General features: G+C 44.5%; 2 protein-coding genes across 13 annotated transcripts in view; one reads left to right on the top strand and one right to left on the bottom strand.

Annotated features, from left to right (window-relative positions):
* The window catches only part of RASGEF1A (RasGEF domain family member 1A), a 349,237-nt gene that overhangs the window by 116,060 nt on the left and 214,209 nt on the right, over positions 1-18,968 (top strand). The window lies entirely within an intron of this gene.
* The window catches only part of LOC128348917 (uncharacterized), a 90,286-nt gene continuing 73,239 nt past the window's right edge, over positions 1,922-18,968 (bottom strand). For 7 of the 11 annotated variants that reach the window (XM_053304666.1, XM_053304670.1, XM_053304667.1 and 4 more), the window contains one exon: positions 1,922-9,402. In XM_053304666.1, coding sequence (XP_053160641.1) covers positions 6,788-7,690 — 903 coding nt within the window. In that variant the 5' untranslated portion in view covers positions 7,691-9,402 and the 3' untranslated portion in view covers positions 1,922-6,787. Of the gene's footprint in view, positions 9,403-12,295; positions 12,339-12,483; positions 13,610-18,968 lie in introns of those variants that run through there. The other 4 variants (XM_053304662.1, XM_053304672.1, XM_053304661.1 and 1 more) reach the window with 4 other exon arrangements.

Here is an 18,968-nt window from a genome sequence, read left to right as displayed (position 1 = left end):
AGCCTCGCCTGTGTGTAGCTGATCCTCCAAGTTCATCCCTAGAACTGATTGGATGCAATGTTGAAAACCTTTAAAGTCAGATTTTTTCCCCTGTGGTATACCACATCTTTCAGGCCTGGAGTGAAATTTTTGAAAGCATATTAGTTGAAAAACAGTTACAGATGGAATGAATTATTGGAGACCAAAGCTAGGAATTTTGGAGACATATGTAACATTTACCAATATTATGCACATGCAATACTGCTTTATTTTATTGCTAATGCTCTGATTCATTTCAAGTCATTTTAGTTACATTAAGCTTTATGTACAGAGACAAGGCTGAATATATATGCCCACGCCAAGCACATGTAACCATTTAGTAAGTTGGTCATCTGTATCATCCTGCCAAGTAATGACACAAAAACCAAAACCCTATTTTGCCATTCCCCTCCTTGCTCCACACACATTTCTGATCATGTGTAAACATGTCTGTTCTTCCATAGCAAGAAACCAACAAAGGTGAACTCAATTAAAGGTGAGGGAAGGAAATGCAAAATCCATATCGTCCTACAACTAGTCAGGTTACAGTTGTCTGTTCTGGAAGGGGTTCCACTCCCCCAGAAGGAACAGGTACATAGTTTGGGAGCACTTCTTGACCCGGGCCTCTCTCTGGTTTCTCAGGTTGAGCCAAAGACCAGGAGTGCTTTTTATCAGTTTAGGCTTGATATGCCAGCTTTGGCCATTTTTGGAGGGAAATGACCTAAAAACAGTGGTACAATTACTGGTAACCTCCAGACTTGAGTACTGCAATGCACTGTATGTGAGGCTGCCTTTATACGTAGTTCAGAAACTGAGATTGGTACAAAAGGTGAAAGACAGGTTGGTCTCCAGGGCAACCCAATGAGACCATATTACTCCTATTTCAAAAGCACTACACTGGCTGCCCATGCATTTCTAGGCAAATTATAAATTGCTGATGATTATGTATAAAGCCGTCAATGGCTTGGCCCAGGGTATTTGAGAGAATGCCTTCTACTTCAGGACCCCTGCCACTTATTAAGATCTTCTGGAAAGGTTCACCTGCAGTTGCCTTCAGCTTGTCTGGTGGCAACTCAGGGATGAGCCTTTTCTATAGCCATTTCGAGATTTTGGAATGAACTCTCTGTGGTTGTAATAGTTGCCTCATCTCTGTTAGTTTTTAAAAGAGCTCTTAAGAATCATTTATTTAAGAAAGCCTTTGAGCAGTTGTAAGCTGGCTTTATTGTTGTCATTGCCATTTTAAAATTATTTTAACTGTTTTAATTGCGTGGTTTTAACTGGCTTTATTGTTTAACTCTTGTAAACACCATGAGACATTTGTGTTTGGAGGTACAGAAATGTAATTAACTAATTAAGGCTGAGATGAAACAATTTACCTTTTTGTGAATATTTTCAGTGATTTTTACAGAAAACTTTGAAAAAATGTTCATTTATTAATCTGCATTGCCCTCACATACCCTCAGTGACATCTCCACTTAGCCGATCTGATTGGCTGTGTAGTGTAACTTTGCCCACTTGCTTACTGCTTGATCCCTGATTGGCAAGAATCATGTGATTAATCCAGGAAATAGAAAGAATAAGTCATTATGGGAAAGAAATTGCATCAAAACAGCAGCAACAGCCAGCAGGAATCATGGTCCTGAAAATGCCTGGCAGGGGCAGGGGGAGATGAATATTCAAAGAGAATATTCTGAACCCATTCACATGACCATCAAAAAGAGGGTAGAAGGCAGTGAGGCGCTTCACATAACACATGTGAAGCGCCTGATGGGGTTCTGCAGGGAGACCGGGCTTAGCCAGCTCTCCCCGCAGATAAGCAGCCACTCATAGCTGGGTGGCTGCATTGGCCGCCCACACGACTGCTGGCTCCATCATGGAGCCAGCAGGGGCTGCAGGGATCGGGGTCCACATGGCCCCTGGGAGTCCCAGGATGCCCCGCATGAGCACGCGGGGCATCCTGGAGAGACCTCTGAGCTCAGGAGGCTGCTTGCAGCCTCCCGGCAGGGGTCTCCCCATGTGTTGCCATGGTGGAGAGCCGCAGCGCAGCAGCACATGAGCAACCAAACAGGGTTAGTGGAGCGCTAGTGCCACTAACCTCATTTAAGGGAGGGGTACTTTAAGTGGTTTGCTGCCAGAAGCTGAGCAGCTCCCGTGGCAGCAGCCAACCAGGAGAAATCAGGCTAGGCTAGCTCCCTTAGCCCAGTTTCTCCTGGTTGTGTGAATAGCTTCAATATGTTCATGGATTCATGGTCATGTGAACACACAGAAACCCCTCCTACTCACATTACTCAAAACAGAACAACCTAAGTTTTGTACCCTGCTCTTTACTCAGGTAGGAGGAAAAGAGAGCTCTCCTACTTTTTTGTTTTGGTTGTGTTGATGCATTTCCTATTTCTGGAAGCTCTCAAGTATCAGCAGCCATGTTAACAATAGAGAGCTGTGGTTACAGGGGCTGCCAACCATGAATGTGCTGCTATGCAAAGCACACTCTATGGTCCTGTAGCTTCAGCAGTGCTAGACCCATCTCCTGCCCCTTCATGGCCAACCAGAGAACAGCTGATGATGTAATGATGGTTGCCAGTCTACTGGCAGTGCAGTGCATAATGGGACGGCTGACTTGATCCTTGTGGGACCTTTTATTGTTCCAGCTTACAATTTCAGCAATGGAGGCCTCTCTTGACTTTGCGTGCTGGAATTGCTGAACCAAGCAGAGCTTCTGCTCATCTGTGGCTGTTAGGGTAGGAGCTCTTTAATCCTCCCAACCAATCCCCTTATGATCATGTGAAAGGGTTCTCTGTTTTTCATGGAAAACCTCTACCTCATCAAGTAGCTAGTTTCTACCCACAAAAAAAAAAAAATCTAAACTTGAGAATATGCCATGCAGCTCTTTCTAAAATCGTTACAATTCAACACATTTTCATTACCCTCGGTCCTAAGGCCACTCAGTCAGACAGTTCAGGGGATGAGTCAGAAAGGAGGACCCCAGTAGTAGCAGATCCTCCCCCTCCTCTGCAACCAGAGGAGGCAACAGAAGGGGAAAACTCAGTTACAGCAGACCCCAAAAACACACCAGGATGGGAAACCCTAGCTGCTTCACCTCCTCCTCCTCTGCTAAGACCAGAGGATGCACCTCTGTCCAACTCCTCAGACTTTGAGTAATCCTCAGAAGACTAATCAGAGGCAGAACCACCCCCACATTGACACTGCCTACATCTGCAAAACAGGGTCCATGAACTTTAAACTCACCAGTCTTCCAAAACTAAGGAAGGGGCTAGAGTCCACTTCCCCTTTAAAGGAACTCAGATTCAGGACCTTACTGAAGCAACATCACTGCAGATGCACAGCTTTGACCTTACCTTGCTTCTGAGTAACTCGTATTTCCTGGCCTCGACCCTTGCATATTTTGACTTCGACTCATGCCTGCTCTTCCATACATTTGACTCTCTGGGTTCTGACCCTGGCTTGGCTGACCTTGATTCTGGATACTCTTGCACTGACCTGAGCTCCCAGCTCTGGACCGTGGCTTGACTGACCCTGACTTCTGATGCTCCAACATCGACTTGATCTCCTGGTTTTTGACCATGGCTTGCCTAACACTGCTATCCTTTTTTATACCCGCTCCTGGCTCAAGATTGCAGTTGTACCTGCACAGTTGAAGACTTGCCCTGGCTAGTTGACGTGCAGGCATAATATTGCTGGGATATATAGGGTAGCAACTTCATTTTTAGAAGCCCATGCAAAATACTCTGGGACAGTATATATAATAAATAAGTAGCTGACACTGTGACTAACAAAGTATTTGCATAACAAAGTTGTGCTAGTGCAAAAAGCTCACAGAGTTGTGCTTTAAAAAAAAAACAGGATTTGCAGAATTGCACAAAAGTTTCCTTTAAAACAAATGAGGTGTGCCAAAGGTGCACATCAGTTTCACAAGTGCAAAACATGCTAATGGTAGTGCAAGACTAGTCTGGAATGCAAGCACCAGACTCAGAGCAAGTAGTTAGCACAACAGCTTTGCACTAGCACAATGTCCTTCTGCAAGTGCTTCATTCATCAGGATGCCAGCCATATATATACTTACATTGTGAAGGAGTAAGTAACTGTCATGCCTTGCCAGATGTGATCTTGCTCACTGCATCAAAATTCCCAAATCAGCACTTGTTGTTAATCAAATGTTATAACAAGCTGCCTGCAACAGCACTGTGCAACCATGATTAATTAGCCAGAAGCTTCTAAAGTCACTTATTCATAAAGTGAAGCAAATTCTCAAGACTAGAAAATTACAGACCCCCAATGTAGAGGTGCAGCCTGGCTGTTGTTCACTTGCTTGCGCCTAGCCCCAGTTGAGGAGACGTGTCAAGCAAATTAAACATTGCTCTTGTATTGCACAGCAAGAGGGACTGTAGGGAGTCAACCCAGCAACAGATAGGCAATGAACCATGATATCACTGAGGTTTCTGTGACAATTCTTCATGCTGGCTGTGTTCAGAAGCAAGACTTAATGGTGTCAGATCCCACGGTATTTGTCTAAATATCCTGCTGAATGTAATGGCAGGTTTCCTAAATAATTTGGGGTGGGCATCTACAAAAATGGACAAACAGGCTTTGGCCAAACTTCTTTCTTTCTTTCTTTCTTTCTTTCTTTCTTTCTTTCTTTCTTTCTTTCTTTCTTTCTTAATTTTATACCCTGCCCAAATGTACGTCTTTGGGTGGCTTGCCGCTTAAGAGTCACAGAACAGGGGTCAAACATTTGCTAGATATTATGTCAGACTTGAACATAAGAACATAAGAACAGCCCTGCTGGATCAAGCCCAAGGCCCATCTAGTCCAGCATCCTATTTCGCACAGTGGCCCACCAGATGCCACTGGAAGCCACAGACAGGAGTTGAGGGCGTGCCCTCTCACCTGCCATTACTCCCCTGCAACTGGTACTCAGAGGCATCCTGCCTTTGGGGCTGGAGGTGGCCCACAGCTCTCCGACTAGTAGCCATTGATAGACCTCTCCTCCATGAAGTCATCCAAACCCCTCTTAAAGCCATCCAGGTTGTTGGCTGTCACCACATCCTGTGGCAGAGAGTTCCACAAGTGGATCACGTGTTGTGTGAAAAAGTATTTCCGTTTGTTGGTTCTAGACCTCCTGGCAATCAATTTCATGGAGTGACCCCTGGTTCTAGTGTTGTGTGAGAGGGAAAAGAATTTCTCTCTCTCCACACCATGCATGATTTTATAGACCTCTATCATGTCTCCCCATAGTCATCTTTTTTCTAAACTTAAAAGCCCCAGGTGTTGTAGTCTTGCCTCATAAGAAAGTTGCTCTAGGCCCCTGATCATCTTGGTTGCCCTCTTCTGTACCTTCTCCAGTTCAACAATGTCCTTTTTAAGATGTGGTGACCAGAATTGTACGCAATACTGTACCTTCTCCAGTTCAATAATCCCTTTCACTCCCTCATTGTCTAATGGTCCAACTGCCTTCCTGGCAGGTTTCCTGCTTCTGATGTACTTAAAGAAGTTTTTGTTATTCCCCTTGATACTTTTGGCTAAATGTTCCTCAAACTCTCTTTTTGCCTCCCTTATTGTCACCTTGCATTTCTTTTGCCAGAGTTTGTGTTCCTTTCTGTTCTCTACGTTTGGATAGACCTTCCAATTTCAGACGGAAGTCTTCTTCCCTTTTATGGCTTCCTTGATGGTACCTGTTAGCCATGCCGGCAGCCTCCTGGACTTAGTGGTACTTTTCCTCCTTTTGGGTATACAGTCTAACTGGGCTTCTAGTATTGTGGTTTTGAGTAAACTCCATGCACTCTAGAGCGAAGTGACTCTCCTGATTTCCCCCCTCAGCTTTCTTTTCACCATACTCCTCATTTTGGAGAAGTTTCCTCTTCTGAAATTCAAAATGTCTGTGTTAGACATCCTTGGTGATTCTCTCCCCGCATGTATGCTGAATTTGATGGTACTGTGGTCACTGTTCCCTAAAGGGTCGATGACACTGACATCATGCACCAGGTCCTGGGTGTCACTCAGAATTAGATCCAAGGTCGCCTTCTCTCTGGTCGGTTCCATGACCAACTGTTCTAGGGCACAGTCATTTAGCGCATCTAGAAATTTGAACTCTTTGTCCTGACTTGAATGTGAATTTACCCAGTCTATGTGTGGGTAGTTGAAATCACCCATAATTACAGCCCTGCCTCTCCTTGATGCCTCCCTGATTTCCTCCTGCAACTCCCAGTCACTGTCGGCATTTTGATCCAGAGGGCATTAGCACGTCCCCAGTAGCACGTTCCCTTTCCGGCCTTGTATAGTCACCCACAGGGTTTCTGTGGAGGACTCCAGTCCACCTAGGTTTTCTAGCTTGTTACGATTCTCTCCCTTCTTTAACATACAGTGCTATTCCACCACCAAGGCGCCCCTCCCTGTCCTTTCTATAGAGTTTATACCCAGGGATAACAGTGTCCCACCGGTTCTCACTGTTCCACCATGTTTCTGTTATGCCCACTATATCTATTTCTGCATTAGCAACCAAGCACTCCAGCTCACCCATCTTGGCTCGGAGGCTTCTGGCATTGGCATATAAGCACCTATACACTGAATCTCTCCCCTGATGTATGCTATTCTTTTGACTCTTTGACCTGCTGGCACAGGCTCCCGTCTGCTCTTTATGCGGTTCTGCTCTGTCCCCTTCTGTTTTATCTGAATTCTTTGCAGCCTCACACTTTAAAGGATGGCTTTTGCCAAACGGGATATTGCCCAGCTCCCATCGGCTGTTCCCCAGGTGTCATTTTAAAAGCTGCTCTGCAACCTTTTTGATTTTAAGCACCAGCAGTCTGGTTCCATCTTGGTTCAAGTGAAGCCTGTCCCTTTTGTACAGGACTTGCTTGCCCCAAAATGTGTCCCAGTGCCTAACAAATCTAAACCCCTCCTCCCGGCACCAACGTCTCATCCATGCATTGAAACCCCTCAGCTCTGCCTGTCTCACTGTACTTGCACGTGCAACAGGTAGCATTTCTGAGAATGCTAACTTGGGGGTCCTGGACTTCAAAATGCTACCTATCAGCCTAAATTTGGCTTCCAGGACCTCCCGACTGCATTTCCCCACATCGTTGGTGCCGACGTGCACCACGACAACTGTCTCCTCCCCAGCACTGCCTAGGAGCCTGTCTAGACACTGCATAATGTCCGCAACCTTCGCACCAGGCAGGCAAGTCACCGTGCGGTCAACACGCGGGTCACAAACCCATCTCTCTATCCCTCTAATGATTGAATCACCAACTACAAGGAGGCCCCCACCCCCCAGAGGAGTATCCCCTGTGCGAGAGGATATGGGCTCATCATCCACAGAAGGGGTCCCTTCTAAAGGAGCATTTCCCTCTTCCTCAGACCGATGTCCTCCTTGCCCAAGACCTTCATTCTCCCTGACAGTAGAGGAGCTACTAGCCCTGGAGTGGGATGCCTCTATCACATCCCTGAAGGTCTCGTCCACATGCCTCTCTGTCTCTCTGAGCTTCTCCAGATCCACCACCTTGGCCTCGAGGGAACAGATTTGTTCCCTGAGAGCCAGGAGCTCCTTGCACCGAGCACACACCCATGACTCCTGCCCATGGGGCAAATAGTCATACATGTGGCACTCTGTGCAATACACTGGTAAGTGCCCCTTCCCCTGCTGACCTTCTATCTTCATAAGGTTTTAGTTGGCTGATTATTTAGGGAGCTTATTGTCCGTTTATTAGATAGTTTATTAGGATAGGTCTCAGCTGTAATGGTCAACTATTTAACTGTTCAAACAGTCTTTCCCAATAATATGAGGGGTACGAGGGAGGGATATGTACTTACGTTCTCTTCTCCACCAGGCTCCTTGTGATCCTTGTTCTCGCAGGGGCTTGTTCCAGGCTCCCCTGCACTTCCCGCAAAACTCCTGCAAAACTCCTATGTCCTGTTTGCTATCCCTGTTTGCTATGCTCTGACTTGCCATTGATGCTTGGCTAAATTGAAACTTGGAGGCAAAAGTGGAGGCTCCTGCTTGGGTGAGATATCTAAGGAATTTTGAGGGAAACCAAAGTAAGTTTCAGTAAGCTTTTTAGTTAATTCCCTGAGAGAATCCCAAATAAAGAGTTACACTAAGGATTCTTTGAGGATGTCATTAGATGAGTTGAACTGATATAAAGCAGACCTAAAGTTTATGTAGAGGAGGCCTATGAGTGCATTGCACAGACAGGATTATTTCCACTGTTGCGAGGGGTGGATTCCTTTCACATACATAGCTTGACTGTGGGTCTATTACAAAGGAAAAGGGAAAACTAAGGCTGAATGACAGTTATTTGCCCAAATCTGAGTCCATGGCCAAGCCTGGTCTTGAATCTTGGGCATTTATGTCCCAAAGGATAACCAAATGGACTACACTGTGTATTAAGATTCCCTACCAAGTTTCTTGAGGTTCATACCCTGAGACATGGAGGCAGCGAGACCTTAAATGGGATCTCTGGCAGAGGAGGGACAGAACCTAGAGACACTTGCTGGCTTTTCAATCCAGGATTACACAATTTTTCCCCCTCCACAGAAGCCAAACACAGCCCACCACCAGTATTGTGGTCTGCCAGATGTTTGACAGCTCCCCATATTTGTAGTCCTGGGCCCCAGTTAAAAGATGCTTACTGAACCCCTGATAGGCTACAATTTATGGCTGATGGCTGCATTTGCTTTGGGTTATAAATTGTGGTACAAAGGGGATTGTTCTATCTTGGTGCTTTCATAAACATGACTGACATTTTTATCCTGCTTCCAAATTCCTCACAAAACTAAAGATGATCAGCAATATCTGGGAAGTTCTCAGAAGCAGAACACCAGGAGAGTTGAAAACAAGAACATCACCAGCCAACTTTCACAAAAGCTGTCTGTTATTTCTTCACCTGAATGGGCTACCCAGAAGTAGCATCTCCACTCCTCAAAATAACCAAATTGGCAGTACAATACCACATTTTACATACACAATACTAACTTAACCTGGAATTCAAAATTCAATACTGTGCTGCCCACCTAAAAGAGAAACCAAAAATATTGTCATGAGTTTTAATTCCACTTTCTATCCCACATACCTCCGGTTAGTTGCCAAGCAACTAAAAAAGAAGTTACCATGCTTTTAAATTAGGAATGAAATCACTCACATTAAAAAAAAAAAAAAAGCACGATTCTCTGCAAATGGTGAAAATGGCCCTCTTCCAAAATAAGTGTTTTTTCCCACAGCTTTCCAGAGATTTATGAAAGCTGCATAACAAGCTTGTTGCTAGGTGAGTCATGGCTTTAGGTGACAAGCACAAAAATACTTTTGATGAGGTATACAGTATGCCAGAGTAGTCAGGTTCTTGTTGAGTGGCTTCCCTGTTGCCTTGGTAAATGCTAATTTTAAAATAATATGGAGAAAGGTGACAATGGAGAGCGTTAAACCATGAGAATCCACAAAGGCTATGTTCATAGCTATAATCTTTAAAGAAATAAAGCATGTCCTTGGACTCTTCTCTCAGAGCTTTGTTCAGTAGTGCATAGAACATGTGTTAGTCCTACTATCTGGATACATGTTGAACCATTCACAGAACCTTGGCTTGCCTGAAAATGTCAGCATGGCTTGAACAAAGAACTGAACAATCCTTTCCTCAATCAAAACCATTTTTAACAATTTGGCTGGGGCGGGGGGAGAGCAGAGCATATTGATGATAGGCTTGTATATATTTCATTACAAAAATATTGCTTCCTGGAACAGGCCTTAGGTCAGAGGGAAATCAGGCAGAACTAGGAAACCTGGCAGGCCAGAGACAGAGCAAGGGCACAAGATGGCATTACTGGCTTCTCAGACCTCCAGTACAGGTAAATTGACAGAACATTGCTTTCCAGTTTTACTGGTAAAATACTGGCTGGCTGGCAAACCTATTTGAAGAACAGCATGTCTGTTGAGACTTCCATTTTGCTCTCACTAAATTGATTTTGTACCCAATCTCACTTTTTGTTCAGATAAAGCAGGTCTCCCACTGCAGTCAGAGGAAAAGGAGCCTTCACTGCCAGTCTGGAGCAATAGAAGAATGCTTTTGCTTCCCAAGTGGCCTGCTAATGACTAGCATTGCATTACAGTCTACCCTTGTTTGTTATATGACTAGTACACTGTACATTACTGGTACAGTGTGCTAGTCATTCTGCTTCCCATTTTGAGTATGCTTCCAATTCCAAGCACTCTGGATCCAGAGTGAGGCCAGGGAGTGGAGCCAAAACAAGCAGAACCAGGACAGAAGCAAGCTTGGTTATAGGCAGAGCCTGAAGGAATCTGGCAGGTCAGTGATGGATCCAGGGCAGAACCTAGCAGGTTATAGATGGAGCCTGACAGAAGCTGGTGGGTCATGGATGAAGCCAGGAAGAACCTGGAATTAATTTGGTCTCTGCACTGTTGAGTACTACATAGAACAAGGTTTTACTGGTTAGTCTAGTAAATGCCAACTGGCAAACCTAGTGGATGAAAAGCTAGTAAATAGTCATTAATTAAGGATGATTTGGGGTGAGGTTAGGCAGGGAACAGATTTTTATACCTTTATAAAAGGTAGAGGCCCTCCTCCAAGTGTCCCTGCCAAATGAGGTGAGGTGGGTGGCTACCAAGGAGAGGGCCTTTTCGGTTGTTGCACCCCGCTTATGGAATAGCCTCCCTGTGAGGTTCACCTTCCTGCATCACTTTGTTCTTTTAGATACCAGGTGAAGACCTTTTTGTTCACTCAGGCCTTTGAAATTCTAATCTGATTTTAACTTTTTTTTAATGTCTTTTAAATCATTTTGTATTGTATTTTGTACTTTAAAAAAACAACACCCCCCTTTTTGTCTCTAATTATTTAATGTGTTTTTTTAAATCTTATGTTTTATCTGATGTTGTGTTGTAAGCTGCCCAGATAATTTGTTATGGGGGCGGCAAAAAAATAACATTTATTATTTATTATTTATTATTATGGTTTAGCTGCTTGCACTGACCACACCTGCTGAAGTAGCTTGATTTCCCCCAGTCCATCTCTCATGCCAGGCAACCTGAAGATAAAAAGTCCTCAAGGAGACATCTTACATAAAGAGGAAGGAAATGTATTTGCACCTGGCAACAAACTGTGCCAAATCAATTCTTCATAGATGATGTTCATTAGGCACAGAAAAGTGGGAAGCCTGTGCAGCTCAATGTGGGAGGTCGGCGGGGGGTGGTTCACAAGTTGGAACATGTACATCAGATAGGAAATACAGCTTCAGAGGAGCACATCACTGCAGCAGCAATTTGCAAGCTTTTACTCATAGCTCTCAGATCTTTCATCCTCAGACCATAAGTGATAACAACCTGCTTAGTTTGATTCTAGAATGACAGACTGTAAATTTCACTGGTATAAAAGGCCAGACTCAGCATACAACTTAATGACTGGGAAAACAGAAGAATACAAACAGACTTTCCATTCTACTTTCTTCCATCTATTAGGTTAAACTGTAGTATGAATGAGGACTGTCCTGGGGCCTGAAGAACAAGGGAGAGTGTGTGAACTAATGAAGCTGCCCTAATGCAGAGTTCAAACTATAGTTCCACCACCACCGAGTCAAGAACCATCTTGACCACTGGCAGCAGCTGTCAATTATCTCAGAGCAATACTAGACTCAAAAGTTCCAAAACTTACATTTCCCTAGAAGTATTTCACACCCCACTTTTAGTTCGCATCTCCTCCAGAATACAGGGGGTGAATTCACATATTGGCCAAATTTACCCCAAAGTCATTGCGAGCTATCGGGGGGCACTTCACATCCAATTCATGTTTGTTTGTTTTTATTGTACATTAGAGTGTAGCCCGATTTATATCCAGGGTAAAAAAAAATCCACTATTTTGCATTGGTTTTTTGGGGCAACTTCAAACTCGCATTAAAGTCTCTCAGTAAACCCGCAGTAAGGCCTGCTGTCTGGGAAAGCTCCTAGTAACAATAATATAGGGACTGGCAACCAGCATTTTAATGGATGAGTCAGTGGGCGGGGGGAAGGTACTTAATGCAACCCTACTCAGGGCCGACCCTAGGAGGGTGTGTGGGGCACAGGGCAAATCAGAGTGTGCAAAGTATCTTAATATTTTATCTATCTATCTATCTATCTATCTATCTATCTATCTATGAAGAGAGAGACAAAATAGAAGACACAATAACAAATACACACATTTAAAACAGTGAAGTACAAGCAGCAATAAAATACATTAACATTTCATCAGATGTGATAAGTCTAGGAAAATAAAAAGGACTTCACCTAGCACTGAAAATAAACAATAGTAAGTGCCAGGAGATCTTTTCTGTAGAGACAAACAGAACCCATGACTGAGAAGGCCCTTTCTCCTGGCGCCAACCACCTCACCTCAGCTGGCAAGAGCACATGGAGGAGGACCTTTGATCGTGGAGATGGACTGGAGTAAACAAGCAGGTTGAAACCAGCTTTACCTGGTTGTGTCTATTTGTTGCCAATATTTGTCCCAACTGCCAATGCCATTAGTCAGCCCAGATACTGTAGTCTTGGAAAGCAAGAGCACATTGCAGGCTTGGTCAGATGGCTGCCAAATGATCTGAGAAGGCAAGATGTCTTTTGACAGATCCTTGGCTGTAGGGCAAACGTGGAATCAATGTGCTTGCCTCCAGAGAAGAATCTGCCATCCTATTTCCCCACTGCTGCTTCTGCCACTGCCTGCTCTATGGAGCCCATGTCACTCCATGTGATGGTTGCACCTCACTTCCAACTCTTTCCTTTTAATTTTTTTTCTGTAATACTTTCTACCCTTGTATCTGTCACTGTCACCACTTTCTCAAAACTTTTCTTTACTCCCTTTTTTACTTTGTAGCAGGGATAGGGATAGTAAAGAAGCAACCTGAAACTGAATAAAAAGGTTTATTTTTCTAACAGATGCTTTCAATTCAGGTTCAAATAAGCATATAACTTTCAGATCTTAATCCCTTTCCCATTTATTAATGAAGGCCAGTAGCTATGATCTCTGGAATCAATGCTCTTCTTTACCCAGACCCAGACTTGCATTTTTCCTTTCTCCTTTTAAACAGTATGTTTATCCATATCTCAGCTGTAAGCTTTCTCATCAACGGTCACTTTCTTCAATGTTTCAGGGTGTATCCTAGCTGTTACTAAGTATCAGCTGACAGGCTTAGGAGTTCTGAGGTAAACTGCATCTTTCCTGGAAGTCTCTTTTGTAGGATATTTCTTCCCTCAATCCCCTCACTTTTCCTTGACAACAATTTCCTCTTTAGAATTCCTCTCCTAGCCTCTGCTTTGCCTCACAGAATGATTTTACCTTTCCCCCTCCAGATTCTTCTCTCAGCAGCCCCAACTGTCATCCCTCCAACTGACCTCTACTGTCACTCATCCGCAGAACTCTCCGCTCACTCAGAACAAAGCCACACCCCTTGACAACAAGGTTGACCTAGCAACCACCCCTCAACCAATTATGAACTTTTTATGTAATGGAATGTCCACACTCTGTGAACAAAGCTGCCTAGAAATCTCACCCCCTGCCCTGGAAATCCAACCTTTAGAAACACAAGCCCCTATTCACATGTTATATTCAACACTCATACAATCTAGGGATGTGCCCAAAACAGCTCGGGCAGCCATGGGCAGGGGGAGGAGCGGATCAGGTCCCTTAAAAATGAGGTAAGCAAGTCCTTACCTGCTCCGCTACCCACCGCTTTTCTTCATGAGTCGCTAGCATTTGGAAAAGCCACATGTGGCTGCAGCGCTGCTCCCAGCAGCCTGTGTGCGGCATCAGAACACACATGGCCACTGCATGTGCTGACGCCTCACACAGGCTCTTGGGAGCTACACTGCAGCTGCCCATGGCCTTTTGAAACACAAGTGCTGCACCCAGAAAAGGGGTCGGGTGGTGGAAGAGCAGGTAAGGACCTGCTTACCAAATTTTTAAAAGGGCCCAATCCCTGCCCCGCAAAACCAGTTTGGCTATGGGCATCCGAGTCAACTTGGTGCTTCCCTAAGGAGGTGCTGAACCGGTTTGGGCACATCCCTAATACGATCTGTGTATTGTGTATACATTAGGGATGTGCGAAATGTTTCGGTTACAGAACGATCTGTACCCGAAACAGCGAATTTCGGGTGATTCGGAGCCGATCCAAATCACCCTCAAAGAAATCCGAATAATTTCGGATCCGAAACGAATCACCCCTGTTTCGGATCCGAAATATTCAGATGTTTCGGAGCTCCATTTTGTGGCCTTCTTTCCCCCCCTACATTTTGAGCAATGACGTCTATTTGAATTTCCCGCCTTTTTGCATCCCAGTGTGGATTCTATGATAGCAAATGAGATTTTTAATGAGAATCCATGAATCCACTCTAATTTGCTATCATAGAATCCACACTCAGAATACCTCAGAAACAACAGAACCCTGTACCCCATGGTTTAGAAACCCATGGGGGTGGTTGGCACCCTATGTGAACTACACCACCACTTGCTCTGGGCCACCCCAGCACCCCCCAAGTGCACTTATGGGGCTGCTGAAAGCTCCATTATACCACCTTATGAGGAAAAACCTTAAAGACGCGTAAACTTCAACAATTCACCAAAAATCAGCCCTCTGCCCAAATCCTTTGAAAAAATTCAGGTAGCTTCCTTGCCCCTACCCGGCACTACCACCAACCCCACACTGCTCTAGGCCACCCCTTTCCCCCCAACGTGAAGCAATACACCCTTCATTATACCTAATGGGGGGAAACCTTAAAAACGCGTAAACTTCAGGAATTCACCAAAAATCAGCCCTCTGCCCAATCACTCTGCAATTGGGGTGGTAGCCTCCAGCCATTAGGCACTACCACCCCACCCCACTCTTTTGGCCCAGATCCCACGTTATGCCCCCAATCTGCCCCAAAGAAACTAAAACTTCAAAAATTCACCAAAACTCAGCCCTTTGGCCAATCTCTCTGCAATTGGGGTGGTAGCCTCCACCCATTGGGCACTACCACCCCACCCCACTATTTTGGCCCCAGGACCCATTTTTTTAATCCAAATCTATTCGGATCCGGATCTGAATCGAATCAGGGGTGATTCGGATGGGCAATATTCGGATACAAAACAGAACAGGGGTGTTTTGGTTCAGATCCGAATCGAAACACCGAAAATCCGAATTGCACACCCCTAGTATACATATACTGATTTGTACACAGCGACTGACATGTTGCACAAGGCAATGTGGTCAGTTCTGAACAATCCATGTTGCTGTAGGAATCTAAAGCAATGCCTGTGGTGTTGCGGATGTGGAACAGAACTTGTCCATTACTACTTAAAATTCTGCAATTACACTTCCATGATGCTACATCCATTATTTTCAATGTACGTAGCACCACAGAAGTGCAGTTGCTGAATTTTAAGTCGTAGCGGATGAATGGAGAGGAGAGCTGGTCTTGTGGTAGCAAGCATGACTTGTCCCCATAGCTAAGCAGGGTCTGCCCTGGTTGCATATGAATGGGAGACTTGATGTGTGAGCACTGCAAGATATTCCCCTCAGGGGATGAAGCCGCTCTGGGAAGAGCAGAAGGTTTCAAGTTCCCTCCCTGGCTTCTCCAAGACAGGGCTGAGAGAGATTCCTGCCTGCAACCTTGGAGAAGCCACTGCCAGTCTGTGAAGACAATACTGAGCTAGATAGACCAATGGTCTGACTCAGTATATGGCAGTTTCCTATGTTCCTAATCCTGTCCCTCATCAGAGCAGGCAATGCTTTGGATGCTTGCTGCAGCACAAAACAGTTCAGAACCAACCACATTGCCTTGTGCAACATGTCAGCCACGTACAGTTATTTGCATAGTACATTGAATGCAGGTAGAGCAGTACACTTTCTTTCTGTACCATGCATCTGGGACAGAAAGAAAGTACAGGGGCCTGTACTCAGGTTCACTTTTAAAATGAACCCCAGGTGCAGTCATTCACACAAGAACATGTACCTGTGTACAGACATCTGGGCACAGGTACAACATAATAGGGCTAGGGAATATGGCTGTGGTTGCTCATAGATATTCAGTGCCATTTTCTAGGTCATTGCTCCACAAGTTCATGGTCTATGCCCTAGCAGCAAACAATACTTCCCCACTGAAGTTGCAAACTGAAGTTTATAAGTTCCTCTGGTGCTCTGAAAGGCACACACCCTGTGCCTTTCAGCTTCCATTATTTGCCTTTCTGTCTACCTTCTATTTAGATGGAAAAGGGAGAGACTGGGGGCTTTTGGTTCTCAGAGCCCTTAATATTAATCTCTCCTTGACAACCAAAGAAACAGCTTGATATCTGAATCCTCTTAATTATTCTATGCTGCACCTGCTTTTTACAGTATATACTTATGTTTCCTACCCAGCATAACTATATTCCAGCTGATACTCCAGTGATTCCAACTGATTCCCCTCTGCTGAATCTTGTGCTACAAGTAAGAATACAGCCAGTATCTGCTGAACCCTAATGCCATATTTTCTCCCCACCCTCCCCCCACCCCGACAACTGCAATCTGCCATTACCACACCATGGGACACACTAAGTCCTCACAAGAGCCAAGGGTGTCCCGTCCATGAGGCAGAGTGAGGCAGTTGCCTCAGCAGTAGGCAAAAGGAGGGGCACAGGGGATAGCAAGCACAGCCCCCCCACCACCACCACAAACACCACTCCACAGGCCTCCCTGCCACTGCCACCTTCTTTCCTCAGACCACTGGGACATAGTGTTCATTTTCTCCTTCTTGCCTCATTGGAGCACACCTCTTCTTTCACCTCTTCCCCAGTCCCAACGTGAGCTATGAATGCCTCTGCTGCCAGTACCTGGTTTAATGGCATAGTCTAAGACAGGGCTGCACACTTTGGCCCTCCTGCAGATGTTGGCCTACAACTCCCATAATCCCTGGCTATTGACTGCTCTGGCTGGGGATTATGGGAGTTATAGTCCAAAAAGAGTTGGAGGGAAGCCTAAGCTCAGCAGGCCTGGTCTAAGCGCATGTGTGTGCCACTGCCTGGGTAGAATGGCCTGCCAAGGGGGTGGGGCATCATATTACCCTTCACTGCAGGCAGCAAAATTTCTTGGAACACCCCTGACAAGAGAACCAACATTTAGTAATTGCCAAAGTGTGATAAATTGCAATAAATACTGTAAACATGTGTGTAGTACCTGGGAAAAGAAAAGTCAGAGAAGGAAGAGGGTAGACCCTTATTTGGTCTAATCAAACAGAACATCAATGGAGCCATGCCAGTTGAGTCAGTAGCTTTAAAAATTACTAGTCAGGCTGAGCCTTTCTGGAAGGGCGGTATAAAAATTGAATGAATGAATGAATGAATAATACAGTCAAGCTCAAATATGAAGAATGCTTCTTCATGTTCTTGCTCACCTTGATACACATTTCCCTGCCCTGCTGCTGCATTTCTCAAGTTGATACTCAATAATCCTTTTCATCATTCAATACAGAAAAAATAAGGAACTCAAACAGGCCAAAAAATCATTCCTCCATTCCTCCCTCCACACTGTCGCATTCGGCTCCCCCCGCCGTCGCCACCACCACCACCAGAGTGTTATATTTTTGATGTACTTCTGCTTTGTACAATTCATCAGCTTGGAAACCTTGTGCTTTTACAGATCCCTAGGGATGCTGTTCTATCAAAGCTGTAATAGAAGAGGATGTAGTAGTGCAAAAAAACCCCTCTTGATGAGTTCAAGATATTTACTTTTCAAACTTACTCTGGCAAGGCACTGAAGGCAGCAAGTGCAATAGCTGATAGATAGAAGAGCTCTGCCACAATAAACTGCAGCCTATCTGGGGCCACTAGAAATCCATACAGTAAACGCAATTAACTTCAAGGAGAATGGTAGGTTTATATTTTATGATATTGTGTGGTGCAGCACTGTAGACATTTTCATATGCCATACCTTGCTATTTTAGAAGAACTCTGTGATGTTTACTGATCGTAGGGTCAGAAAAGGAGTAACCCTTTATTATTGTACACCGCCCAGAGCCTCTGGATGGGGTGTTCATTCATAAATAAAATAAAATAAAATAAAATAAAATAAAATAAAATAAAAGGGTCCCAATCAAGCACCATGGAGCAGAAAATCAACAGTTGATAATGGCAAAATAATAATTGACTCTTGATTTTCTACTCTTGTGCTGCTTGAGTGTAACCTTCTTCTTAAGCAACATAAGGCATGACAGATAACGAGTCTCAGAACTGTCTATTATTATGTAATCTCACGAAGTGATCATGAAAGGGCCATAGCTCAGTGACACAGTATGTTCCCAGTAGTTGACCTTTGGCTTCTGCTGTTAAAAGGGACTAGGAAAGCCACTCCCAGTCAGATAGGTAGCTTTATTTGTTTATAGTTCAATTTCTATACTGTCTTTCACAAAGTTTATCCCAATGCAGTACACAAAAATCAAAATACATTAACACTCCATAAAAATCACATTAAAATCAGTTAAAACAATAAAAAACATAAACACACACACACATACATTCAAAAGACAGACAAAATAAAAGAAGAGCTGAGAAAGCCCCATAAGGGGTAAAAGCCTGAACAAATAAAAAGGTCTCCAGTTTTTTTAAAAGCAGTCACAGATGTCAAAGAGCAGACATTCACTGGATGAGCATTCCAAAGGCTGGGGGCAACAGAGAAGGCCTTGTCCCACACGCATGACAATTTATTATTATTATTATTATTAATTCAATTTCTATTCCACCCTTCCAAAAATGGCTCAGGATGGTTTACACAGAGAAATAATTCAGTCTCTCTTAATGTTGGCACATGGAGTAAAGCCCCCCGCCCCGCCCCTGTTGGGTGGGCACCGCAGAAATGCGGGCAGAAACCCTTGGGAGCAGGCAGTCCTTCAGGTATACAGGGTCAAAAAGGTTCAGGGTTTTTAAGGTAATAACCAGCACACTGAATTGGTTCCA

Source organism: Hemicordylus capensis, chromosome 3, assembly GCF_027244095.1.
Source record: "Hemicordylus capensis ecotype Gifberg chromosome 3, rHemCap1.1.pri, whole genome shotgun sequence".
NCBI classification, from domain to species: Eukaryota; Metazoa; Chordata; class Lepidosauria; order Squamata; family Cordylidae; genus Hemicordylus; species Hemicordylus capensis.
This window is presented reverse-complemented; position numbering and strand designations above follow the sequence as displayed.